Source organism: Macrotis lagotis, chromosome 5 (assembly GCF_037893015.1).
Source record: "Macrotis lagotis isolate mMagLag1 chromosome 5, bilby.v1.9.chrom.fasta, whole genome shotgun sequence".
NCBI classification, from domain to species: Eukaryota; Metazoa; Chordata; class Mammalia; order Peramelemorphia; family Peramelidae; genus Macrotis; species Macrotis lagotis.
Genome location: NC_133662.1, coordinates 219279954 through 219307751, shown reverse-complemented (window position 1 = coordinate 219307751; position 27798 = coordinate 219279954). Strand labels below are relative to the sequence as shown.

At 38.8% G+C, this 27798-nt stretch overlaps 1 protein-coding gene across 2 annotated transcripts in view; it reads left to right on the top strand.

Moving 5' to 3' along the window:
* The window catches only part of DENND2C (DENN domain containing 2C), an 80958-nt gene that overhangs the window by 49343 nt on the left and 3817 nt on the right, over nucleotides 1-27798 (top strand). For both annotated transcript variants that reach the window (XM_074188493.1, XM_074188494.1), the window contains exons 6-17: nucleotides 3501-3597; nucleotides 8058-8102; nucleotides 10061-10248; nucleotides 11893-12002; nucleotides 12737-12806; nucleotides 13153-13230; nucleotides 15798-15938; nucleotides 21854-22002; nucleotides 22629-22806; nucleotides 23226-23267; nucleotides 23936-24041; nucleotides 26640-26879. In XM_074188493.1, the coding sequence (XP_074044594.1) occupies nucleotides 3501-3597; nucleotides 8058-8102; nucleotides 10061-10248; nucleotides 11893-12002; nucleotides 12737-12806; nucleotides 13153-13230; nucleotides 15798-15938; nucleotides 21854-22002; nucleotides 22629-22806; nucleotides 23226-23267; nucleotides 23936-24041; nucleotides 26640-26879 (1444 nt within the window). The remainder of the gene's footprint in view (nucleotides 1-3500; nucleotides 3598-8057; nucleotides 8103-10060; nucleotides 10249-11892; nucleotides 12003-12736; nucleotides 12807-13152; nucleotides 13231-15797; nucleotides 15939-21853; nucleotides 22003-22628; nucleotides 22807-23225; nucleotides 23268-23935; nucleotides 24042-26639; nucleotides 26880-27798) is intronic.

The following is a 27798-nucleotide window of genomic DNA, read 5'->3' as shown; positions in this document are numbered from 1 at the left end:
TAAATAATAATAAGCAAATATAATTATGACAGTGACATTTATTGTGCTTTAACGCTAACTACTCAGAGTTGCCAAGTTTCAGAGGAATAGACTCACTCTTTCTTTGGCCCAACCAGAAAACTTTCTTAAAAAGGTAGGCGTGAGAAAAACTGACAAGTGTGTTCAGAGGTGGACGAGAGTAGAGGGTTAATAGTCATACCTGAAACCCTGCCTGGAGATTGAATCCTTTCAGGATGCTCCATGTGAAATAGAGATTTTGACTTTGGAGCATTCTCAGAGACAGCATTCCACCAGAAGGGTTTTTGGTGTGTTGACTATTGACTGGAGCCTTCCCTTGGAAGAGAAACTGGCCGCACAGTTTGAAAATCACTGATCTAGTCCATATGCCTCTTCCCCACCCTTCCTCTCTCTTCCCTGCTGTGGATTGGAGAGCGGCCTGGGTGGAATTATTTGCTACAATAAATTTTCTAGTGCTTTGTAGCGTTTATTAGTTCAAGCATCTAGAGCAATATGGTTTCCATTATATCTTTATCAAGCACAATCTCCTTTTATAAGGTGCTCATGGGTTCCTCTTCCCAGATTTTAACCTAAATTTTAACTTTTGTTATCTAATTCTCTCTTTTCTCTTTTGCACAAAAATAAACTCTCTTCCCTCCAATGTGTGTAATAATGATTTTTTATTCTTTTTTTACCCTATACCTACAGAGCTTGTTCTGTAGTCATTATTTATCCAAGATAGAAATGTACATTATTATTGCTATTATTATTAATAAGATTAATTTACAATTTTAGAATAGTTTAACAGTTTTTGATCATTTCCACATTGGCCTTTCAACGTTTAGATGTGTTGCTCTTTCTGAGTACTTTATGGGGCTTCAGAGTATGATAAAATAATTAGGTGATAAGTACTAGGCTTGAAGCCAAGAGAGATGTGGTTTTGAATCCTGGCCCCTACAGTCACTTGTTGTGTGACCTGCAACAAGTCTCATCATTTCTAGAAGCTGTAATTTCTTCATTTGTAAAATGGAGATATATAATACTTCTGCTGTCTGTGTATACTTTGTTGTGAACAAAGCATTTTGTGACTGTTTAAAAGTCTTGTAAATGTAAAGTGCTACTATTGAGATCTTAGAGTAAAGATTCCTAAATCTTTTTTTGCTTTGACAGTCAGTCTGGTGCAACTTCTGGACTCCTTATCAGTGAGAAACTTTTTTTTTTTAGTTTTTTTGCAAGGCAATGAGGTTAAGTGGCTTGCCCAAGGCTACACAGCTAAGGTAATGATTAAGTGTCTGAGGCCGGATTTGAACTCAAGTCCTCCTTATGCCACTGTACCACCTAGCTGTCCCTGGACTCCTTATCAGAAGAATGCTTTTAGATGTATAAGGCAAAATGCAAAGGAAATAACTTATATACAAAATATACTTTTTTTTTTAAGAGTACACTGACCTCAGGTGACTAATGCTCAAATTAGAGTAATCCGCATAGATTCCTATGGCATATGTAGTCCAAGGATTATTATCCCTAGTTTACAGATGAGAAAACAAGGACCAGGTCACATGACTGGTAAATGGCAAAGCTAGGATTTGAACCTGTCTTCTTGTCTACACATCCAGTGCCCTTTCTACTATATTACATGTCTTTGCAGAATTATCCATTTGATAGTGGTTGTTTATATAGTGAGGTTTAAAAACAGCAACTTTTTGCTTTTACTGTGAATATCCACTTTAAAAAAGCTTTTAGAAAATCAGACTAATCCAAAAATGTGGGAGCTTTATGCATATTGGAAGCATGTGCTATTTTCTTTTTCTGGAATGATTCAACTGCCTTCCGTTTGCCAAGATTGCTGTGAAACACAAAAAATACCAAAAACAACTAGAGCAATTTCTAAGGCAATTCTGAGGCTCGTCTTTTATTTAATGCTCTCATTAGTTCACATTCTTAGGATTAAATATACCAAATATGGATTAATAATGTCAGTCAGTAAGCATTTATTAAGTACCCACTATGGGCCAGACACTGTCCTAAGGACTGAGGATACAAAGAGAGGCAAAGACAGTCCCTGCCCTTAATCTGTAATGAAGAATAAAAGAATATTTGATTAGTGAAGAACTTTTTAAAAGTCAATTAGTCAATTTCTCTTAGAAAGGTGTCAGTTGGTCCCCCCGCCCCCAGCTCCTCCCAACAGCTTAGAAAGAATTTAACTGGGACCCGTCCCTAATTCTAAGTCATACCCAGATAATGCAGAGAAGCGGTTAGGCAAGAGTTTTGACGATGAATGGGCAGGGCTGCATTGGCTTAAGATTGATGAAAATAATAAGTGAAGCCTGAGTCCCGGTGCCAAGGTATTTGAGAAGTGGCAAGATTTGTCCAGTTTGATGTAAGAGGATTTATGACTTTTAAGTTGACTTTGATCTCTAAGAGTCTCTAATTCTAATGAAAACTACAAAATAAGTTCATGGAACCCCAGACTTCGGATGTGTCCTCAGAAGGCCCCATATCTGCCTCTCAGAGGTGTGTGAGACAATTAGGGCAGTGTCCCAGGAGACTGATATGGGGATGGGAGAAGCTGGCTCCCTCCCCTTGGCAGTCCCTTTCTTCTTGCCTTGCCCTGTGATCCTCCAGACGCAGGGGCACCACCGGCCCTGAGGGCATAGGTGGGGACAGGCTGCCTCCTTCTAGTCCAACCCTATATTTTGGGGTCGAAGCCACGTCTTACGCGTCCTCTTTCCTACCCGCTCCTCCCACTCTCCCCTGCCCCTAGGAGGGGACCAGCTAGAGCTCTGCCTGCGCTCCGGCTGGGCAGGAAGCTTGATAAACCTCTTCTGTGATAGAGATCTCACTATCTCTTGAGGCAGCCCTTGAGAAGCAAAGTAAAAGATGAATCTTAGCCTCTTCTTATTCTTGAGGAAAGAACATTTGATGACGGCCTTCTGTGTTTATGAGGGTGTAGAATATGTCTGTAAATAGCCTGGTGATGCTATTTAGACAAAAGGGGTAGAGAGTTCAATTTGGCAAACGATTACAAAGTATGATTATTCCATTCTTTGCACAGTATTGGTGGGAACAGAAATAACTGAGCCCCACCCTGCTGCCAAGTAAATGAATGTTTCACTTCCTACTTTGGGCAAGAGGAAACTTGAGCCCCATGGTAAAGCCCGCTTCAGATGGAGCTACACTAACCAGATTCCCTGACATGCTGGGGCACGGGATCCTGCCCATCCTACACGGGAGCTCTTCTGGAAACATGTTCACCCTCCTCTGCTGCCTTTGCCTGAATGAGATCAGCACTGCAAACCACAGTTAATCACTTTAAACTAAAATTGTGAGAGTTAACAAAGGGCATAACTTCACTTTTTATTTAAAGAGTTTAAAAATCTTCTACTCCCCAAACAAAAGATTCCCCTTTGAGAATGAGGAGCCCTAGATACTCGAACAAAGCCCAGGGTTTTGGTGCCTGTGGTGACTCCTTATAACCTATACTTTTCTGTTTGGGATTTCAGCTTGTGTTGAAAATACAGGATATTTTTGATTCCAAGAGAGGAAAGAAGAGAGTAAAATTGCATCCTTGTACTGGGAAGGAAACACCCCCTGCCAAAGGTAGGAAGAGTTTTCTGTTCCAAGTTCTCACAGCCTCCTGAGTGGGAGATGGAATATGCAGAAGCAAAGCATGCCGTTGGCCATGCGAAGAAACTTCAACTCCAAAGTAATCAAAAGTGGTTTTCCTTTGGAGCCTGGGGAATCAGGCTCTGGACATGGAGCCTTCCAGATGACAGGGTCAGTAGAGGCTGTGGAAGGAGAGTGAACTCAATTCAGTGGATATTTGAGGGATAATGCTTGGCATGTGGTCATTTAATAAACTCCGTTAGCCTACTTTCCTAAGAGGCCTAAGATGGACTCTCCACTGGCTTAGCAGCCCTAAGAAACTATTCTGAACCCTTATGCTCAGTAAGTACGTGAACTCTGACATCTTGGTTATTACTAAAAAATGCTGTCAATAATATGGGAGGTCATCTTGACCATCCCCCTACTCTCAGAAAGGATGACAACATTCAAATTAATGAAGCTGAGTGAAAATTAATAATATATTTGAAGACCGCCAAAGAATGAAATTCCATCCGCCCCTGATTTCCCTTGAAAACTCATTTTGATGTTTGACTCACTAGTCTTTAACATGGAGGACTGGGAATGGACATTTTTTGTTGTTTCTCTTATTCTGACCTTAATGGAGCTGGACAGATGGTTTCTTCCCACAACTCTTTCCAAGTTCTTCAAAGCCTTTTTAAAAATTGTAAAACTCAGAAACTGAACAAAGGCAGGGTCTCATCAATACTGACTAGTAATAGTATTTATATAGCTTATATATCTATATCTATATATACATATAGATATATACATGTATACATAGTCTACAAAACATTTTATTATATCTCATATGATCCTCACAACCACTCTAGGAGGCAGTTGCCTGCTATTATTAGCATCCCCATTTGACAGACATTAAGTCTCAGATAACTGAGGGGTTATCTAGGGTCATCCAGCCAGTATCTAAGGTAGGATTTGTATTCAGGTCTGTCCTAATTCTAAGTTCAGTGCTCTTTCCACCATACCACCTTGTTGCCTTATTGATGTCATTCTCATAATTTAGTTCTTGTTTTATTCTGTCTTATCTTGTTTGATATACTCTCTTATGTTCATCTTCCTTCCAGTTCTCCTGGAGGACAGAAATCATGTCTTGTATTCCTGGGTCTCTCACAGCACTTTATGAGGTTCTAAATCCATAAGTGAGGATGGGGTGGGCAGGGGTTCTGTGGAAGGAATATAAGCATTTATTGAGGACCTGCTGTGCACCAGACACATTACTCAGGCCTTTACAAATATTATCTCATTTGATCCTCACAATAGCCTCATGAGGTATCATAATTCTCATTTTTACAGTAAACTGAGGCAGGGGTTAAATGACTTGCCCAAGATTCCACAATTAGTAAGTGTCTGAGACTGGATTTGAGTCCAGAACATCCTGATGCTGGACCTGGCTCTATTTACTGTTTCTCCATCTAGCTGTCTCTATTGTGACCACAAGTGTTTGGTCAATACTTCTAGGTCAATTGGTCAGGCACCTAGTGGGCATTCTTTATATATTTCTTCACAAAGCAGTTTTGCCAGTTGTCCTTGAATTAAGCAGCTGGAGGGACCTCAGGTCATTTCTGGTCCAGTTTTTGCCTGAAGCATGAATTCTGTTTTCAACATCTGAAACAAGTGTGTTATCAAGAAACCTGTGGTTGCTGGTGGCAAGATTTTTTTCTTCTTTTGGATTACACTGCATTTTCTCCTAGAACTGTGAACCAAATTCCACGATGGACACCTACTGCTTCTACAGGTCATATAACATTGTGTCATTTGCATTATTTATTTATTTATTTTCCCAATTATATGTAGAGATAATTTTCAGTATTCATTTTTGTAAATTTTCTTTCTCAGCTCTTTCCCCTGCCCATCCTAGGATAGCAAGTAATCTGATTGATATCAGGTCACTTTGACCGTAGTGTAGCTTGGAAAAATATATTTTAAAATCCCCCTTGAAAACAAGAATAGTTTATTAAGGGAATAACTAAATTAAACTTTGGGAAATTTGAATTTAAAGATAGTTAAGCTTATCAGAGCTTAACTCATCAGGAGTTTGTTCCCTCAAAATGACTCCACCCAAAGAGCTCTTCACTGCATCTTACGTGTAGTAGGTGCTTCACAAATATCAGCTGAATTTGGGGACTCAGCTTGAACAACTTTTAAGAGTAACTCTTCCCAATCAGTCAGGCAGAGAAGATGCACCCCAAAAGGAGATGAATTGGGTTAAGATTTAACAGTGGTAGAAGACCCACATTCAAGAATAGAAAGTTAGATGATGTATGCAGCTCCTCTCAGCAGTTCAGAGATCAAGGACAACCTGAGAGACCTATTATGAACCATGCCATCCACATCCAGAGCTCTCTCTTATGTTTTTCCTTCCTATTTCATGGTTTTCCTTCTTTCCCCTTAGTTCTCATCCCTCTTACACAAAATGTTAAACACAAATGTACGTGTACAGTTTTTACCCAACTGTTCTCCCCATGGGGAGGGAAGGGAGGATGGTAGAAGAATGTGTAAATCATAAATTTGCAAATGGATGAATGTTGAAAAATTACTATAGCATGTAATTGGAAAAATAAAATAAAATTTCAAATAAAAAAAAGGAATAGAGTGTTAGGGACTAAAATGAAAGCTGAAGTTTTGCGGGGAAAAGATCTCCAGAAAGATTAGACAGAAACCTTTAAGAGATTCTCTTAGGACTGTTTTTTGCTGGGATGCTCCTGGTAAGGCAGAGAATAGGAAGAGTTTCAGTATGGCTGAGACAACTGCACTGACTTGGAGTGAGAACCAGCACCTTGGATGAACATCCCATCTGTGTGATGCTTCCTACTTGTTTTGCTTTAGGCAAGTCATCTACCTTCCCTGGGTCTCAATTTCCTCATCTTTTTTTTTTTTAACAAGGCAATGGGATTAAGTGACTTGCCCAAGGTCACACAGCTAGGTAATTTATTATGGGTCAGAGGCTGGATTTGAACTCAGATCCTCCTGACTCCAAGGTCTGTGCTGTCCACTGCAACATCTTGCTGCCTCTAGTTTTCTCATCTTTTAAAGGAAATATTTGGACTATACAATCTATAAATCTTTCAGCTTTAGTTCTATGGTCCTAAAAGCAGCAAGCCCTCCAAAAAAAAAGTGAAGACAAATACAGACAAATGCATAATTCCTTCTCCAAGATAAACTTAGAGCCCAACTTGTGATAAAGAGAGAAAAAGTAAATGCTCTCTGAGATTTCCCCTAAGTCTGAGAAATATACCACCACCTCCAGCCAGACTCAAACTTTTCCATTTTTTTCATACACAAACTGTCATGGGCATTTTTGCCATGGGAAAAGAGGATTGTGTTAGAAATGTTCTTTGTTCTAGCATATCTCTTGATGCTTCAATCTGGCCTTGAAAATGTTTCATTTCTACATCAGCAAGGTCGTTAGCATGAGCAGAAGATAGTTAAAGATCAGTAGAAGAAATGGACACCTTGGGGATGGGGGAGCTAGTCTGTTGACTGAGTTATGCCAGATCTTGAGCTGAGGATTCCAAACTGCTTTGGAATAGTTGTCATGAAAAGAGTTCTCTTATCCTTCCTACGTGCTCTTAGCTCTCCATCTGGAGCCAATTCAGTCATTAGATGAAATTGGCAGGATCAGGATTGTTATCTTGAGTTTATAGGCATTCTGGGAAAGAACAGTCATTCATCCTTCACTTAAACATAGGATTTGACATTCTATATTTTTGCCATTGATTAAAAAACTAATTAAAATCAAGACTTTATATTTGTTCTTCTCAAATTTCATTTTATACAGATTTGGTACCTTGTTCCTTGGTCCAAGTTTGTTTTGGATCCATTGTCTTTAACTGAATTGAACTGCCAGATCATGTGGTGGATATCTGTCTTCAAGAGGTTTACAGTTTAGCTGGGGAATACAATGCAATTTCATTCATTTTTTTTTAACTATGAATGAAGGCCTTTTTTTAAGCTAATTAGACTTCATCCTACCTTTCCTATATCTTTTGTACATAATAGAGGGTTAAAAGTGATTAGCCAGGCCCATTCTCAGCTAGACTTAATATTTCTAGAATTGACCTGGAACTGAATTTTTCCCTATGATTCAACAATGGGAAGTAGGCTAGATTAACCTGCAATTTCTTCTCTTCTCCCTTGATTTCTTAATTATTGAATATTGGAAGGCAAGGGGGATGACAGCTGAAGGTGATAGGAAGAGGGGTAGTGCGTGCTTCTTCCATATATATACATACATATATATATATGTATGTATGTATGTATGTATATATATGTATATATATATGGTGCTCCTTAGGTAGATCTCAAAGTCTCTTTCGGTCACCTCCCCTAGACAAAGGGGTCCTCGGTCCCTGCTCCCTCAACTTCTTATCCCTCTGTATGGCATGCAAATGAAAACCATTTTTTTTTCCTTTCAGGTGAAGCCAGTGGGAACGAAAGTGATGCAGAATATCTGCCAAAGAGTGAGTGAGTCAATGGGCTCTTTCCATTTTCAGGATGACATAGTTAGAGAGGTGTGGAGTTGTGATTAAATTGACTTTTATCAGATGAAGTTTCCTGTTTTTGGTTATTTCCTTAATATCTTTTGATTTTAGGCAGCTCAATATACATTATTAGGATGGTTTTCATTTAAAAAATACTTGTGTAACAGAAAAAAGTCAACTCAATATGATATTTGATTTGGAATGGCCCATGGGTGTGGCAGAGTACCTGTGTGATCTTGTGCTATAGTCAGTATTCAAAGAGCAGGTGAATCATTATCTAAATTGGTTATTTATCAATGAAATTCCAAGTTTTCAGGCATCAGATGTATTTATTGAAATCAATTAGATCTCACAGTTCAGAAAGGCTACATTTAGCTTGTTTTTATTTTCTATTATGGAAAGTCATTTTCTATTGTTAGAACAAATGGGATGATTTATCTCTCTCTGGCTTGTTTATCCCAAGGCTTTTGAAGGTATTTATTCTACAACTTCATTTTAATTTAATTTTGAATGTTGCTTTTGTTTCTATTTAACAGAATGATAGCTAGAGATGTAGAAGTGGTCAAAAAAACCCAGAAGCTGGGCATGAGACAGTCTCAGGTATAGGACCCAAATCCCAGAATCTGATTTAACTCAACATTTATCAAGTATTTAATGCATAATATGTAGAAGAGAATGTGAAAAGCTTTGTGCTAGGCTGGGAATACAAATATGAAAAAACTTTTTTTTATTAATTTTCCATAGGACAGATGTTCTAATATGAATCTTAACCTAAAGACTGGAAGTCTAGAAATCTATTGTCATACTAGGTCAAAATGGAAGTAAGGTTTGTGGCAGGTTAAGAATACAAGTCAGCAAGAGAAATGTCAGAATATGTAAGTTTCAGGGATAAGACCAAATCATGGATTTTTATTAGTCTATATGACACTCCCTCCACTGGCTTCAGGCAGTTTCATTTTGTAGACTGGATGAAGGTGAAACTCAGTTGATCACAGTTCAGTTCAAATGTGTGATAGTGACTAATTCAGTGTTTTGGCTCCTATAGAAACAGAATATTTAATGTGCTAGAAGTAGATCACCCTTTGGGATGGAAGTTTGCCTAGAGCACAGGATTTACTGAGTACTACTATGAAAGATACTTGGAACCAATGGGACTGTTTATTCCTTAAGGCATCTTGCATGAATTTCCATAGTGAAACTTTTGATCTGCAATGAAACTAATTTGTGGAATGAAAGCAAGAATGAACTGTAACTCTTAAAAAAAAATGAGTCACAAGACATATCTAGTTTTATTGAGTCAGAATTATACATTGATGCTTGGGATGTTAGATTTTTATATAGTATATACTTTTGTGATATTATTTAAAGTTGTCTTTAAATTATTAGTTTAAAGATGTCTTTTTTCCTTCTGTTTTTTTACTGATGTAAGTTTATATTGAATTTTTTAATAATGTGTGTTATGAAAAAAGTAAGGAAAGGAAAAGGATTTCTTTGATAAGAAGATACATCTTTATTATTAAGTTATTAAAAGCTGTTCTTTTAGGTCTGTAACTTTCAGGACTACTTTTTTAAAATCAGATACCATGGACCTCAGAGTGGTTCTATCATAAACCAAATTTGTTTTACAAACAAAAGATTTTTTTTTTTGCATCCGTTTTAATCTGATTTGGTGGCTTTGGTGGTAGGATGGAAATTTAAGAAGAAATTGGTATACTGTTAAAGAGATGATAATGTAAAGACTTGATATAATATTTGTGTTGGATAGTCTAAAGTGTCATGTCTCTTTAGCAGACATCTGTTATTAGACACACTTTATTAGGCACTATTAGATGTTCAGTAGACACTCTGGGAAGACCCTTAAATTTGGTGTGATCTCAAAATTCTGGAAGCAAGGCCCCCCTGCAAAGGAAAAGTCACATTTTTCAATTTCCTCCCAGATCGCCACAAGCGAATAGCCCAGCTGCAGCTGTCATCCAAGAGGAATCCTCACTACCAGACTCTGGAGCGTGACCTCATTGAGCTCCAGGAACAGCAGCTATTTGAACTCTTTGTTGTGGTATCCCTGCAGAAGAAACCCCTGGAAATATTGTATACACCTCAGGTCATACAGCAGTTCCCCAGCAAGGTACTTAAAGAAGGAGATCTGGGGCCATGTTGTAGTTTTTCTAAGACTATGTTGTGTGTATTTGTGTATGTATGGTATTTTTAAAAACTTTTATCTAATCTGTTTTTTTAACCACCCACTTTTAAACTATAAGAGATGATATCTTCTTATTATTGCTCAGTTGTGTCTGACTCTTCATGGCCCCATTTGAGGTTTTCTTGGCAACATTTGAGGAAATTGAGGCAAACAGGGTTAAGTGACAGCCAGTGTCTGAGGCCAGATTTGAGCTCCAGTCTTCCCGATACCAGATCAGGTGCTCTACTCAGTGCACCACCAGAAGGAAGGGCTGTATGGCAAAAATCAACATAAAACCAGAAGAAATCAAATCATGGACTTTTGAAGAGTCAGTTCTGCTCTTGGGGATGAGAAGTTCAGGGATCAGCACATTTTCAGCAGTGCCTCAATTAGTGGGTTCAGAACCAGACTTGGAAATGACTTGGGTTTATTAGTTGGCTTTAGGCAAGTAACTTGACCTCTCCCCTTATGCCTTAGACTTTCAGGAGGAGGCAAAAGCCCTATGATCTAAGGTGGAAAATGAGTAATATTTTATATCAATATAGATGTTAGCTACAAAAGAGCTGTGATTTCATTAGTGTGCTTTAGGGGATGTTTATAAACTGGTGACTGGCTGATGATGGCCTTACAAATCTCTGCTAGGATGGGCATAGGTAGACCCATACTTGAAGTTTATCCATCTCTGTAGGATTCATCAGAGCTTTCACTCTTATGGAATATAGTCTTCAAGAACCCAGAGTCATGCATGCCATAATGAGGCCTCAGAGTTGAACTTTGGTGGAGGCTAAAATAGAAGATGCAGCTAGAATATATTTGTTACTAAAACCTGGGATTCATTTTGTAGGATGAACCTAACCCAGAATGATATTTTTTTTTCTTGATAAGATGGAGTGAATGGGTAGATCACTTTATTAGCTAGAAAGAGGCAATGGAATAATTAGTTCTTTTATCTGCTTGTTATTGTAGTAGAATAAGTCAAACTAATGAATTTTAAAGTATTAATTTTTCTCAAATTGTTCAATATAATGCTAAACTTGCATGAAAGTCTTTTCATGCTAAATTTTATAGGAAACAATAAACCAATTATTACATAGCAAAGATTATATAGTAGAAGTAATAATTATACAGGGGCTTGACTTCCAAAATAGATCTTTCGCCAAAATAATATTTTTTATCTGCCTGTTGTAATGTCCTTGATTATTGTTCATTGACAGGAATTGACAGAGCTTCTGTTATTAGAATAATTGGTGGGAATCTCTCTCCTGAGTTAATCCATTTGACTGAGTATAGAATCAACCTTTAGATAACAGATTGTTTTCAATAATGCCTCCGACATTATAGAATTTCCAAAGTATCCTGTACAAAGAGAGAATTCCTCAATTCTATCATAAGTCAATCGATACAACTTATGTCTTATCAACTATGACATTCTTATTTTTGTTAAGCCATTTTATATGCATAATCCCACTTAAGTATAACAAATTGACTCCACGGGCTTATCATCTGCCTCTGTTTTGGGGCTTGGCTGGAGCCCTGTGTCCTCTTCATAAGGTGTAGTATTTTAATCACCAGTGATGTTGTCTTTTTCAGACTGATCATCCCTTCAAGCAATCCAAAGACACTGAGGAGAGGCTCAAAGTCATCCCCAGCTTCTGCTTCCCTGATTCGAAGGACTGGGTGCCCACGGCCGAACTGAAGAGGTGAGTGGACTTCCTGCACTGGGGTCATTGCTGTGGTTTAGAACAGGGGATGGGAGCCAGTGTGCCCGCGAGGCTCAGGAAGGGCATTTGGGGGAATGCCGTCATCCATGAAGGAGGATGGAGTGGGAAGAAAGGAAGACACAGAATTAGAACTTTACTTCTGCGGGAATGTTTCAGTCTGAAGGAAAATGCATTTGAGAAAGGCCTCAATTACTCCTCTGGTTGAACAAAAGCCAGGAACGCCGCCCAGTGGCAGGAAGGAGCACTTGGGTTTTGATCAAGTGTCTCCACCTTGTTTTTCTCTCAGGCTTTTTGAAAGAACCACAGCCCAGGTTGTTTATTTTGTAGGACTTTTCTGGGAGGCTCTAGGGTGGAGGGTGTGACCCTGCGGATCCCTCCTAGCCTTTGTGGGAAAGAGCAAGTTTTAGCTGTGTGTGGAGTCCAGAAACCTTGCGGTGTGGGCCACACTGAACACCCGTACCCTGCTATTGGGGGCCCCGGATGCTACCCCAAATCATCCTCAGACGGAGTGGCCTTGCTCTAATTTCCAGGTCATAGCTTTAGAACTGAACCAGGGGCTTGTAAAGGTCAGCTAGTCCATACTCCTCATCCACAGATGAGGTAAATGTTTGCCCAAGGCCACAGCAGAGCTCAGGTCTTCTGGCTCCAAATCCATGCACATGCACACACGCATGCCTGACATCTGGTCCTCTATTAATGCCTTTCTTTTTCAGCGAAACTTTCTCCTTTGTGCTGACTGGAGAAGATGGAAGCCGGTGGTTTGGTTACTGCAAGAAGCTCCTGGTAAGTCTCGACCTGATCCTGCCGGAGCAGTGATAAGTGGGACGGTCTGTTCATGATCCTGACAGTATGCTGGTGTTAGGGAGTCAGAGCAAGGGAGAAGCCAGAAGAAAATACTGTGGAGCAATACAAAAAGAAGCTGTGGACACAGACACATCTAGCAGTAAAGTGTACCATCTGGAGCAGTGCCAAGCCACTCTCCAGTCACCCCAGCCCTTTCTGCCTGAGAGCCTTGGCAATTGAGGGAATGTACTTACTAGAATTTCCTAGAATTGTGTTGTAATTAGGGACAGTGCCTTGACTTCAGCATGGTCCTTATTGAGTATTGACAGTACATCTTATATTTTAGCCAGAAGGCAAAGGAAAAAGACTGCCTGAAGTGTATTGCATGGTCAGTCGGCTGGGCTGTTTCAATCTCTTTTCAAAGGTGAGTGAAATCTGGATCTTGTCTTGGAAGCTTCTTCCCACTGGACTCTAAAGATGCTATTTTTTTTTTGTTTCTTGGGAGTTTTCTATTTAGTGTGAATGGACACAGAATTCTATGTTACTTTATAGCTTGGGCAAATAACCACACAGTCTCACTAGTATTCAGTAAGCATTACCTACATGCCAGACACCCCACTAAGCAATGATCAGGAGGTTTTGAACCATTTCCACCTTCTATGGCTTGGTTGGATTTCTACCTCAGGACAAAGTATGGTCAGTAGAGATAGTTGACTCCTTCCAAATGATTATGGAGAAGGAAACAGCAAACCAGTTGTATCCTTGCCAAGAAAATTCCAGATGGGTTCACAAAGAGTTGAACACAACTGCAACAACTGAACCACCACAAAAGGACTTTGTATTTGTACATATTAAATTTTAGCATAGAATAGTGGATCAAGAGTAGGGTGGGGGGACCACACAGCTAAATGGCTCAGTGGATAGAATACTGGTCCTGGAGTCAGGAGGACCTGAGTTCAAATCCAGCCTCAGATACTTCATAATTACCTAGCTGTGTGATCTTGGGCAAGTCACTTAACCCTACTATCTTGCAAAAACCAAAAATAAAAAAAAGAAATAGTTCCTGGGGTCAGACCTGGGTTCAGGCACCACCTCTGATACATTACTGACTGTGTGGCATTGGACAAGACATTTTACTTGTCAGTGCTCAGAGGCAATTCTCCAAGAATATCCATTTCAGAACCTTACTCTCTCCACTTCTACCAAGTAATCTCAGCTTCAAGGAAAAGTAGCTACTCCTCACAAAAAGCTCACATACCCTTGCTGTAGGGGATGCATGTGGTCCTAGATATGTGACACTGGGCAAGTTACTTAAACTCTTTGCCTCAGTTTCCTCATCTGTAAAATGGGGATAAAGAGTAGCAGCTATCTTTCACCACCATTTGTAAGGATAAAATGAAAAAAATATTTATAAAGCACAATGCAAACTTTAAAGCACTCTACATGCTAGCTATTATTGCTGATTAAGATTCAGGAGACTTGGACTGAAGTCCTAAAAATTAACATCTTTGTGATCATAGGCAAGTCATTTTAAGCTCTCTGAGCCTTAGTTTCACTACCTAGAAAAATAGGAATAAAACTTATATTTTCTTTTTCACAGTGATGTGTGGGGAAAGTGCTTTGTAAACCTCAACATCTTACAAAATTTTGAACTATTTTTAATGTTATCTTTTTTTTTGCAAGGCAAACGGGGTTAAGTGGCTTGCCCAAGGCCACACAGTTAGGTAATTATTAAGTGTCTGAAACCAGATTTGAACCCAGGTACTCCTGACTCCAGGGCTGGTGCTTTATCCACTACTCCACCTAGCTGCCCTATTTTTAATGTTATTACTGTTACTAATATTATTCTGGTGCAATATAGGCTCCAGGGCCCCTGCTCCCCAAATTCACTATCACTAGCAGGCTGAATCCCCCAAATGTGGCAGATTCTTCTTCATTATTCCAGGGATAACCTTGAGGAGTGCGGTGGCTTTTCTTAGTGTGATTCCTATGAGTTCTCACTGGTGTGTGTTGCCCATTGATTATCAGTTAATATTTAGTAAAATTTATTTAGCTTTTAAAAATAGGTTATTTACTTAAGTGGAATAGAAAAAAAAACATGATACAACAACGATCTCCTCAAACTAGGGGCTACTTTCCTATAAATCCACAGAGCATTCAGGAAAAAGTGTGCTCATACTTAAACAGCATATGTAGCAGGGGGATAAGTCATAGTTGTTAGTTGGTAGAAGTTATTTTCTTCTCTTTGTCAGATCTTATGTTCCTCTTAGATGTGGTGTAGCTTTCTGTTGGGCTCCTTGCAGAATCCTGAATTTGCTTTTCCTCAGCATCTAATTTTTGCTCAGCTCCTTTTGGAGGTACTACTATCAGTTGTTTCAGAGACACTGCTGGTATGCATGAGGAGTCCAAATCTTCTCACCTTTGAAAGTTCACAATATCATCTTCTGTTTAAGACAGAACTTGGCTGAAATGTTTTTTACTAGAATGTTTGACATTCAGATGCTCACTTCAGAACTGGCTTCATCTTTGTCTGTAACACACATAGAGCTGACTGAGTCTCTTCGGCCAACCCTGATATACTTCTTCTGCAGTGTCATTTCATTTCAACAAATGACTTTCATTCCTTCCACATTGATTAAGGGCATTTGAAAGTTGAATCTTTTTTGAGTAATTGATTCAAGACATAGATTTGAACTGATTAAGGTAGTTACTTTAAGTGAGGTAAGGTGATTGGTTAATTGAATCAATCCCCATCTTTCCACTAGAATGATAAAGATAAATGTGTTTCTGTTCCAAGGAGATGACTGGAATATAATACTTTGGTGGTTGGGGGAGCTTATTTGATATTTATGATTTCAGATTTGGGGTTGGGTAATGTGTGTTGCATATAGAGGAGCTGGCAATTCTGGGATCTCTTTCTCACATGGGACTATTATGGAAAAGGGCAATTAACTCTGCAGGGACAGCAACTGAATGATTTTTTTCCTACAGATTCTGGATGAAGTGGAGAAGAGACGAGAAATGTCTCCAGCACTTGTACATCCTTTCATGCGGAGTGTCATGGAAGCACCTTTCCCAGCCCCTGGACGTACTATCACTGTCAAGAGCTACCTCCCAGGAGCTGGTGATGGGGTGAGTTGGTTGGTCCTGGAGAATGTGATAAATCAAAAAGCAATTATTAAGGTTCTACTAAGGGCCAGTCCCTGTTCTATGTGCTAAGAGATACAAAGAAAGGGGTGGGGGGAGTGCTTTTCTGTCCTCAAAGAGCTCACATGTATAATGGGGAAGATAACATGCAAATAGCATGTATATTATATATATATATACATATATATATATATATATATATATGATAAATTAAAGATAATCTCTGGATAGGAAAGGCTGCTCACAGAAAGAGAGATTTTAGATGAGGGAGAGTGCATGGGCAGCAGCCAATGATCTGGAATCGGGATAGAGGGTCCTATGCAAGAGATAGCAAGGAGGTGAGTGTCGCTGCATCACAGAGGAGATGGAGAGATGTAAGGCATAAGAAGACTGGAAAGGAAGGAAGGGACCAGGTTACAGAGAGCTTTAGAAATCAAACAGGCTTTTATATTTGATCCTGGATGCAATAAGTACCTACTGAATTTACCTAATAATCTACCATGATCAGACCTGTGCTTAGAAAGATCACTTTGTAAGTTAAGTGAATGGACTGGAGAAGAGAGAGAATTGAGGCCAGGAAACCAGGCAGACGTCTTTCATGTATAAGGTGAGAAAGGCCTGCAACCGGGGTGGTGGCAGCATTGAGGAGATAAGGTAACACAGATGAAAGAAGTTACAAAGTTAATGCCAGGTCTTAGCAATAGATTGGACATGAGATTCTCAAACTTCATGTCCAATGTGAGGAGTAGAGGATGAAGCTTCAGTTATGACTCGGTGTGATTGGGAGGATGGGGGTATGTATCACTTACAGTAATAGGGAAGTTAGAATAAAGGGAAGGAAAGATGAATGACTCATTTAAATGAATAAATGAAGCATTATTAAGGGTTTACCATATCATAAGCAGTGGGATATAAAAGAAAGAATAAGTGAGTCTCTCTTTCAAGGTTACATTTTAATGGGAGAGACAACACATGGGGAAGTTTTCAGTTGTATGTTGGATGGAAAAGTCCCATGATTTGAAAAATACTTCAGCAAAGATGTTCTTTTCTAATGTAACAATATAGAACATGTTTGAGGAGATGTGAGCAGTGGCAGCTGCTGCAGAGGTCCCCAACCTGCAAATTCTCCCTCTTTGTCTTGACCATTGCCTTTGTCTCAAGAAGTCCTGGGCACTCTGGAGACTTTACACTGACTAAATCAAGGAGCTGCTGTAAAAATGGCCAAGTCTTTTTATAAAAAATTATGCTGGGGGCCTAGGGTGAGGTGGTTCTTCTTCCTGCAATAGCAGTATCTCTGTTGTTTTTGTGAAACTTGGAAATTCTCAACTGGAACTGTTATGTTCACTGGGAAATAAACATCCAGTTGAAAGCTTTCTACAAAAAAAAAAACAAGACTGGAAAATACATCCTATCTGCATTGAGGTGAATGATACAGATTGAGCTCTACTGATTGCAAGAAAAGAAGTTCTGTATTCTAAGTGACCCATAGGAGTGCACGATAAACTCATCTTTTTTTCTCCATTCTAAAGCCTGTGGTAGAGACTTACAGAACTTAAAAAGGCTTGGCTTAAAATTCTGAGAAATTTATGAGAGAGAATCCCTGGGGAATGGTATTGGACCTTTGTTCAAAGGCAGTAGTTTGATGTCTTGAAATTTCAAACACCAAGCTAAGTGATAGAAAATTATGCTGATAAAATAACAAAAACATTTATTGTTTATTTTTATTTTCCCTGATTTTGAAACCATCTTTCAGACCTTTGTGATGATAGTTTAAAATCCTGTTTATAGAAATAAAATTATCTTTAGAAAAAAAGAGAAAGAGTTCTGTTTTGAATTTTGAGTTTTGAGATACCTTCTGACATTCAGTTTGAGATATCTAGTAGGCAGTTGGAGAATTGAGATCAAAAGTTAGGAAAGAATTTAGAATTGGATAAATAGCTAAGAAGGGGTGGAGGATAGAAGGTAAGCATTACATAGTTCCTTCTTTGAGCTAGGAATTTTACAAATTCCTTACATTCGATCCTTACATTAACTTTTTGAGGTAGGAGCCATTTTTTAGTTAAGCAAACTGAGGCAAACAGGGTCACACAGCTAGTAAGTGTCTAAAGCAAATCTGAATTCAAGCCTTACAGTCTCTAGGCCGAGCACTCTATTCATCTAATTGTACCATATGAATAGAAAATCTTCTTAATAGAAATGAGATAATTGCTGTATCCATGACAGCTCATTACCAAGTGATTTAGTATGGAAGGAGGTGAGAAGATAGCCCAGGAGAGAGTAGCTGCTTGTAGGCAGAATTCCTAGATGTTGCAAGTCATAGTTGTTCTCTCTCCCCATTCTAAGAAAGTAGAAAATATGGATTACTCCCATAGACTACTGAAATTCAATTCAATATATTTGTAATTAAGCACCAACTCCCAGGGTTTCTCCTAAGAACTTTGGAGTTCATTGTGTGACATGGGAGCACAGGACTGCCCAGCGTGGCATGCACTCATCAGAGGAGGGATGACGCTCCATGAGCAAGGCAGAATGGAAGCAGCTGAAAAGAAACACAAGATGCACAAATTTAGGAAATCCCTCTGACTGTGTACCCAGCCTACTTTGTGCCCGACCTGTATGAAGCACTCCAGTTCCCATGGCTCTGATAAGCTGCAGTAGGGCACATTGTGACTCGTCTCTGTCATAGTGATGTCACTTTAGGCCTCTCTGAGAAGGAAGGACAAGAGCCACCTGATCCTTAAGCTATGGCCAGGGCCTGTGAGGTGACAGGAAGATAAAACACAAACAGTCCTTGTCTTTTAAGAACTCACATTCTATCTACTGAAGAATAAAAACATTCACTCATAAATATATAATAATTAGAAGAGAATTAAAAACCAGGGAATAATATTAATTTATTAAAGTGGGGTGGGGTGGGAAGAAGTATTGGTCTGGTCTTCCTACTTGTCACAAGTACCACCCTCACCTGATCTTCACCACAACCCTGAGAGGCAGGCACTTGTTGTTATCCCCAGTTTGCAGATGAAGAAACTGAGGCAGAGAGAGTTGAAGGGATTTGCCCAGCATGACCCAGTGAGGCCCAGCCCAGCGCTCTGGGCATCCTGGCTCCACCCAGGGCTTCACATGTGAATCAGCACCATGTTAAGTGTTAAAGGAAAACCACAGCCATGGAAAGGAGCCCACAGAGCAATAGAGCCTGGGGGAGCTGGAGCAGAGTCCTGGGCCTGGAGAGAGAAGCCCATGCTGGGGAGCAATGGGAAATGAGTCCAGAAAAATGGGAGAGAGCCAGATCCTGAAGGGCTTTAAATGCCAAGTGACAAAGTTTCTGGAGTGCCTGATGATTTCTTAGTAGACATGTAGAGTGATCAGATCCATCCTCTATTTAGGAACATTATAATGACAGATGTGGAGGATGGATCGGAGAGAGAGTAGATATGCAAAGCAGAGACAACAGTTAGATGATAATTAAAATTTTCCAGGTGAGAGATGATGAGGCCCTGAAGCAGAATGGTGCTCATTTGAGTTTGGATTTGGATGTAAAAGATATTGTAACAGGAGAATCCACAGAACGTAATAATAGATAAAATATGAGGGATTGAGAAGAGACAAGGATGGTTGAAAGAGTAACATTTAGCAGAATGGTAGTAACCTCAAAAGAAACAGGGAACTATGAAAGAACACTGAATTGTGAGAAAAAGTAAAATGATAATGATAAGCTAACAAGGAGAAAGCTGTGCATTTTAAAATACTGGCAACTTGAAAGAAATGCTTAATGAGGAGAATATGTTTAAATCAACTAATAAACCCAAAATAACTATTCAAACATATACTTTTGGGGAGTGTAAAATGGACCATAATAGAACTGGAAAATATTTTCACAAAAACACATCTGATATTAATGAAACACAGAGCCCTTCATCACAGATTGAGCAACAGTTCTTTAAAAAAGGAAGAGGATGAATAGATTTTTCTCAGAGCACATGATAAATGGGTTAAAAATTTACAGAAACACTTCTGGAATACTGGAATAAATATTACTTTACTGAACAAAAGAATAAAGGCTGACAAAGGTACATATCTCTGAATTTGTGAGATAAAACTGAAAGAGATTTACCTCCAGATGGAATTTATTAAATTGCTAAAATTCACATGTGGAATCAAAAGTCCCTTTATAGATAACAACCACATGAATGTAACTAAAATATGTCAACAAAGAATGGAAAAAATAGCTATCATGATCATGCATGTTTTAAAAATGAAAATGGAGGGGTTTATGATGGTAGTTCAAGATCAAGTTATCACCAGCAGAAATTATAGAAATATTATCTTTAATGAGTCCTGACTTACTGATATTTTGCAAGTAAATGGTAAAAAAAAAATAATGCAGTACATCATTACAGGTTGCTAAACTTACCACCTGCCAAATGCCTAATAACATATGATCTTATGGCTATAATTATACATCAGAAGTTCATCATCTTTCATAAAGTAACAGATGGTAAATCCCTATGCTCCAAATGCAGACCTTAAAATAACCTTGAGAATTCAGCAAATAAACTCTAGTGGAACCAGAGTATCATTATATACAAAACTATTGCCTGAACATAGTAGCACTGATCCAAAAATATTTATGAACAATTTTCTTAAAAGGATGTTGCCATACCAGATATTTATAATCTCCAAATTTTACAGGATGTAGAGATCCAGCAGAAGAAATCAAAAGTAGGTAGGAAGAGGATGAGGTAATATCCTTCTCATCATTTTGTCTGCTTCTTGTGTTATCCCAAAGCTGCTGTCAGTGAGTCTATGGAAGATAAGCTTAAATTTCAGTATTTTATTAAATAACAAAAAGTTATTTTATTCTCCTGTGCAAAAAATCTAGATAATATAAAATATAAATTAATAACATGTTCCAGATTATTTCTATCAGAATTCCATTATATATCACTAAGATTTAACATTGTGTGTTTATTTGTATAAAACAGCTTGTATATGTAGGATGACCTATATCATAAGATGGTTGTGAGGATGGATGAGAAAATTATATAGAATAATATTAATTTTGAATTTGTGAAAACTATTAGGCAAGTGATAATTAGAAGGAGAATATTGTGGGACTGGAGTTCAGGAGAGAAATGAGGGCTGGATATACAGAGATCTTCAATGTGGAAGTGACATTAAATATCCATATAACTGGATAAAGTCACTGGGGAAGATGGAGGAAAAAGAGTCTCAGAGCTTTGGAGAACATACTGTTTAGGTTTAGTATATTGATGGTGTATTGATAAAGCAAAGAGGACTGAGGAGAAATGATCTGACAGGTAAGAACTAAAAGAAAGCAATGTTTTGGAATTTGGGGAAGGAGAGTGCCTGGGAAGGAAGAGATGGTTAACTACTCAAAGTTAGAGATCAAGAAGAATGAACATTGAGAAAAGGCTCTCAGATTTATCAGGTATTTGTTAAGTTGGAGACAGTGAATTCAGTGTAGTGATAGAACTGGAAATCATGTCACAAGTGGTTGAGAAGCTGAGTGAGAAAGTGGAGGCAAAAAGTGTAAGATGACTTTTTCTGAGATCCAGAAAAGAAAAGTGATACAGGATATTGATTTGAGTGGCCAAATGCCTATACTGAGTTAACATAATCCTAGACCCAAGAGAGCAGTTGTACTGTGCCGGATTTCTATAGGTTTTAAAATAATGTATTGATTTAATACAGAAAATGAAAATTATAAAGAGACCTCCTTTTTGTCAGATAAAAGAGATGGTTTTTAGAGCAGGAACATAAAGAAGTGGATTGTGAGGTTAAGAAGGCAGGAAACCTTGTGAGAGACTTATTAGTAGATGTAGATATGTTAAAATTAGGATGTTTTTGCATCTTTTAACATCTTCTTGTTTTTGCAGTCAATTGAACTCTGCCGACCATTGGATTCTCGGCTTGAACATGTTGATTTTGGGTGTCTGTTCAAATGCCTAAGTGTATGTCATCTCATCAGAGTCTGTGCCTCACTCCTTTTGGAACGAAGGGTTATATTTGTTGCCAACAATTTGAGGTAGGAAATTAAGATAATAGTCAACTTTACACTTCTTTTTTACTTTATTCTTTTTCTTAAATTTGGTCATCTTATTAAAAGAAAATTAGACAAGTAATTAATTATTTGAGGTGATCCAAACAACAAACAATCCGGAAGTCATTTAGGTTTGGCTTTGACAATCTTTTTTTTTTTTTTGCAGTAGACATGGCTTTCTAATTGGTTTTGCTTAGGGAAATTAAATTAGTTTGCATGCTGTGATTGACATTGTATGCTCACCCACCTTGTTCCTTATTGGCATCCTGTCCTGTTCCTTACCATTGTTCCAGATCTGCCCATTGAAGAGGGAGGGTGGAGGGAAATGATCATGTTCAATACATGTAAAATGCATTTCAGGTTTAACAATAGACTCTAAAACTTAAAATAAAACTAATTTTGAATTTAATTTATAATTAAAATTAAGAATTCCATTACAAATTGAATTTATTTAAATTAAGTATAATTGAATTTAATTCATAGTTAAAAATAAAAAATCTGGAGTGGATCTATGAGAATAAGAAATCAACTGTAACTTCTCTTTTTATGTCATACTAGCCTGGGCCTCCATGCATCTCTCTGTGTGACACTGTATTTTCTCCTCCAACTAGCACTTTGTCTAAATGTGGCCATGCCGTGGTAGCCACGCTGTATCCCTTCACATGGCAGCATACCTACATCCCAGTCTTGCCAGTCTCCATGATTGACATTGTATGCTCACCCACCCCGTTTCTTATTGGCATCCTGTCCTGCTCCTTGCCATTGCTCCAGGATCTGCCCATTGAAGAGGTAAGGTGGAGGGAAATGATAATGTTCAAAACATGTAAAAATTTGTAATATATTCCCCCCAAAATTGAAAAAGAAATCATACCAGTCTAAGAATATCATAATAGAGGTAAGTATCACATCATGTTATGTTCTTTTGTTAAATGAATAGGATGGCTTGTTGAAAAGGAAACAGTCTCAAAACCCAAGATATATATACATATATATATATATATATATATATATATATATATATATATATATATATATATATATATATATATATATATACACCCTGAGTTGACTTTTAAATAGGCTAGAACTTTGAGTCACTTTCATGAAAACTGTTCCCACTGTTTGTAAAAACCACAATCCTCTCCTTGATTCAGCAAATTTTATCTGAATGACTCCAGTTTAACCTGCCTGACACCTTTCTCCAATAGGTGCTGATTGTTGATCTCTGTGCAGACAAGTTCTTGCAGGAGGTGAGTGACACAGAAGGAGATTACATAATAATGTTTGGGGAGACAGCTTGCAATAGATCTTTTACAGGAAAACTAATTTTCTTAGAGGAACTGACTTTGAGCTCCCCCACATACTCAGTTTTATTTACAATGAGTAACCTTAAGAGTTATGGCCCATCATACAAAGCTAGTTTGACAAAATGGAGAAAGAAAAAGCCTCAGTGTAAATCCCACCTTCAAGAAGGGAGCTGCTCCTTGCACTGCCTTTCTCTAAGTTCAGATGAATTAACATCAGCCTCCCAAGCATCACATAATTTGTGTCAGGGTGTAGGTTTCTGACAGTGCATAAAAATTTCAGAAAAAAAAAGTCAGAGTATTACTTAAAAGGTCTGGCTCAATATCAAAACCAACCAACATTTCAGAGTTTAGCATCATTCATTTGGAGGACATCTTTCTTATCAGATCAGAAGAGATCATGAGAATTGTGGGTGGAAGCTTATTTATTAAGTAAAAACTAAGCAATGTTACTAGGTGTTAGTGATATTAGTGATTCTTTTGTAATATTTCGGTCTTAAATCTGCTTGGGTTAGGAAATAGTTTTCCACACAACAAAGAATAAAAAAAAGTTGTTTTTTCTGGATATAGTAGTGATCTATAAATCCATGCACAATCCTTTGTTGGCTTTTTAGGTTTCTGATGAAGATGAAATTCTACCACCAAAACTCCAGGCTGCTCTAGTACAGATTTTGGAAGAACGAAATGAAATCCTGGCTCAAGAACAGAGTTCTCCACAAGGTACAAGAAAGTGTGTTGATGGAATCATATGATTCTGTGACTCCAAGTTAACTGGTTATTAGTTAGTGCTTACTTAATCAAACTCATGCATTCTGTTCAACATGTCAGAGGATCCAAAAAGAAAGCAGAGGCCATGTCACTAAAGAAGTTACTGTCAAGGACAGCTAGGTGGTGAAGTGGATAGAGCACTGGCCCTGGAGTCAGGAGGACTTGTGTTCAAATTCGACCCCAGGCACTTAATATATTACCCTGTTATGTGACCTTGGGCAAGTCACTTAATCACATTGCCTTGCCCCCCCCCCCCAAAAAAAAGTTACTGTCAAGCTGAAAAATGAAATAAAAAAAATGTATATTTTATGAAACAATTGGAGAATATGAAGTAGCAAAAAAACTTAGTGCCTAATTAAGGGGTAGGCTTACAGGATAAAAGAAATTCAGAGAAGGAATCTGTCAAAGTGGACTGTATAATCAAGGGAGGCTTCTCTAGAGCCGGCAAGGAATTGAACTTGTCTTTAAAGTTTAGGATTTAGGTCAGTGAATAGGAGTGAGGAATGCATCCTATTTATTCAACAATCAAGCAACCATTTATTAAAAGACTACTATTGACTCAGCACTGGGCTAGATCCTGAGGATACAAATAGAAGAGTGAGACGATTCTAGCTCTTAAGGAGCTTACATTTTAATATAGTAATTTAAAATAGGAAAATAGAACATATAGAGAGGGTGGTGGGTGGCCAGGAAAGAGGAACTGTTTTTTTTTTGTTTGTTTGTTTTTTAGGTTTTTTGCAAGGAAAATGGGGTTAAGTGGCTTGCCCAAGGCCACACAGCTAGGTAATTATTAAGTGTCTGAGACGGGATTTGAACCCAGGTACTCCTGACTCCAGGGCTGGTGCTTTATCTACTGCACCACCTAGCTTCTCCAAAAGAGGAACTGTTAAAGGAGGCACAGAAGAGTAGATTGTCAGACCCTTTCCAATAAGGATGGTAATTTGATGATTGCTTCCTGTTGCTGTCCAAGGCACCATCATATTCTCAGTCACCCAAGCTAACTAAATTTCAGCGCATTCCTCGACTTCTCCATCCAGGATCTAATTTGCTGCCAAATTCTGTTGATTCTACCTTTACAATATCTCTCATCCATGACCTCTTCTCTCATTTGATCCTGGTACCATCTTGGCTCAGACCCTCAATGCCTCCTGCCTGGAGTATTGGGATAGCTCACTGATTGCTCTCCCTGCCTCAAGCCTCTCGCCACTCCTTTCCATCCTCCACTCAGTTGTGAAATCAGATCTTCCTAAAGAGTAGGTTCAACAGGAGACCCACTATTAGATTCAAAGCCCTTTATGACCCAGCCCCCCACCTATCCCTCCAGTCTTCTTACACTTTCCTCACATTCCCCCATTCATTCATTAGTGACACTGGCCTCTTCTTAGAGACATGCAATCCTCCAACTTGAGCCGTTTTTTCTAGCTATTCACATTCCCAAAAAGCTCTCCTCCCTCGACTGCCTCCTGGATTTTCTTAAGCCCTAGCTAAGATCCCATCTTTTCAAAGAAAAATCTTTTCCTGTTCCCTCTTAATTCTGTTAAAGCCTTCACTGTGACGTTTTCTCCAGTTCCTCAGATGTGTACGTAGTGTTTTTGTGGTGATGTTTGTGTGTTTTCTCCGCTGTGAGCCCTTCGTATTGTGACCTTTCATAGTATCTTCAGCACTTCTCTTGGTGCCTGTTATAGAGCAAGCTCTTAATAAATGCTTGTTTATTGACTGACTCAGAGCAAGAGGTGAAGAAGCAGGTAAGGGATGGCGTTCTGCTGGGTTGCTCATGGAATGGGAAGTGGTCTAAGGTCAGCCAGATAATAAAGACCACTCAACTCCAGAGTAGAGACCAGAACTGAATAGATAAACTGTGGGAGGGCCTGGAGCTCCGGGTGATCATCTGTTGGTGCAAAGCCACTGAGGAGTATATAAAGATGACTAAGATTTACTTCATTCCCTCCCTCAGTGGCATATAATCTAGTAGATTTTTAAAAAATTTTTACCATAATAGATAGAAAAGCAAAGGGCTCATGACAATTACTTTGACCTTTTGACATTTAATCCTTTAAAATAATGGGGAGGGGCAGCTAGGTGATAGGGTGGATAGAGCACTGGCCCTGGAGTCGGGAGTACCTGAGTTCAAATCCAGCCTCAAACACTTAATTACCTAGCTGTGTGACCTTGGGCAAGTCACTTAACCCCACTGTCTTGCAAAAACAAACAAAAAAGATGATCGACAGTGTGGTGAAGTACAGATGAGCACCATAAAAATTTCCTTAGATTTGGTTCAGTCGTTGATGACTTCAAAGAGCAGTCCTAGGGGTGATGGTTTGTAAGATTCAACAACAAAACTTTTGGGAGATAAAGCAGTGGGTATACTTGTTCCAAGTATCTCTTCTAGATTTGGTACAGGGAAATTAGAACTCATACAGCTTGCTCCCAGTTCTAATAACTACTTCTTAGTAGGACCTATATACTACCTACTCCCGACCAGGGACTATTCTGTACCCAAATAGTACGTACGTACACACATACAAAGAAAACCCACTTTATATCTTGCAGAAGATGTGACGCTCAACACCCTGGTATCTGAAGCTTTTGTCAGATTCTTTGTGGAGCTTGTGGGACATTATTCTTTGAACATGACTGTGACAGAACGAGGAGAACGCGTGTTCCAGAGGGAGCCATTTCGAAAGTCTCACACCTCTCGGAGTGTGCGTCACTTCTTGGATCTGTTCATGGAGACGCAGATGTTTGCTGGCTTCATCCAGGACAGAGAACTTCGAAAAAGTGGGGTCAAAGGTTGGTCTCTTCAAGTAAAGCCCCATCGTTAGTGCATTTGAAATCCTTGATGAGTCTTACTTTGTCTTATTTAAAAGGTTTGAATACAGACCTCACGGAGCAATGTCCTGTGAGATTTAGTTGAGCTGAGTTCAGAGAAACTTGTTATTTTAGTCATTTCAGTCACGCCCAAATCTTTTTTTTTTTTAGGTTTTTTTGCAAGGCAAACGGGGTTAAGTGGCTTGCCCAAGGCCACACAGCTAGGTCATTATTAAGTGTCTGAGGCCGGATTTGAACTCAGGTCCTCCTGACTCCAGGGCCGGTGCTCTATCCACTGTGCCACCTAGCCGACCCCATGCTCAACTCTTTCTGACCCATTTGGAGTTTTCTTAGCATAGTTTGCCTTAACTTTTCCATTTTAGCTTTAATGGAAACTGAGGTAAATAGGATTAAGTGACTCTCAGGGTCATACAGCTAGCAAGAGTCCAAGGTCAGATATGAACTCTGGAAAAGTCTTTGTGACTCCAGACCCAGCACTCTTAAACACTGTACTACCTACCTGTCCCCAAGGCTCATTACTTCAATACTAGTTACCATGTGATTAATTCTTTTGGTCAACAGCTCCTGAAAATCATTTATTAAATGTGTAGGAATCATGATCTGTGTTGGTGAAAGATAGATCACTGTTTTTAAAAAATATTCCAACAAGGGTATTCCTTCCACCAACGATCCATTCCTTTCCACTTCCATTCCATTTCATTAATCAAGAATCTTTCAGGTGGGGCAAATGTTAAAATTGCTGTGCTAAGAAATCAACAGATAACACTTAGGGTGAGATTTTTGTCCATGTTTTCTCATAAATCTTCTACAGAGATATAGATCCATCTCTCCTACCCCATCTTAGCATGGAATGTCAAGGATCTTGAAGGGTATGCCAGCA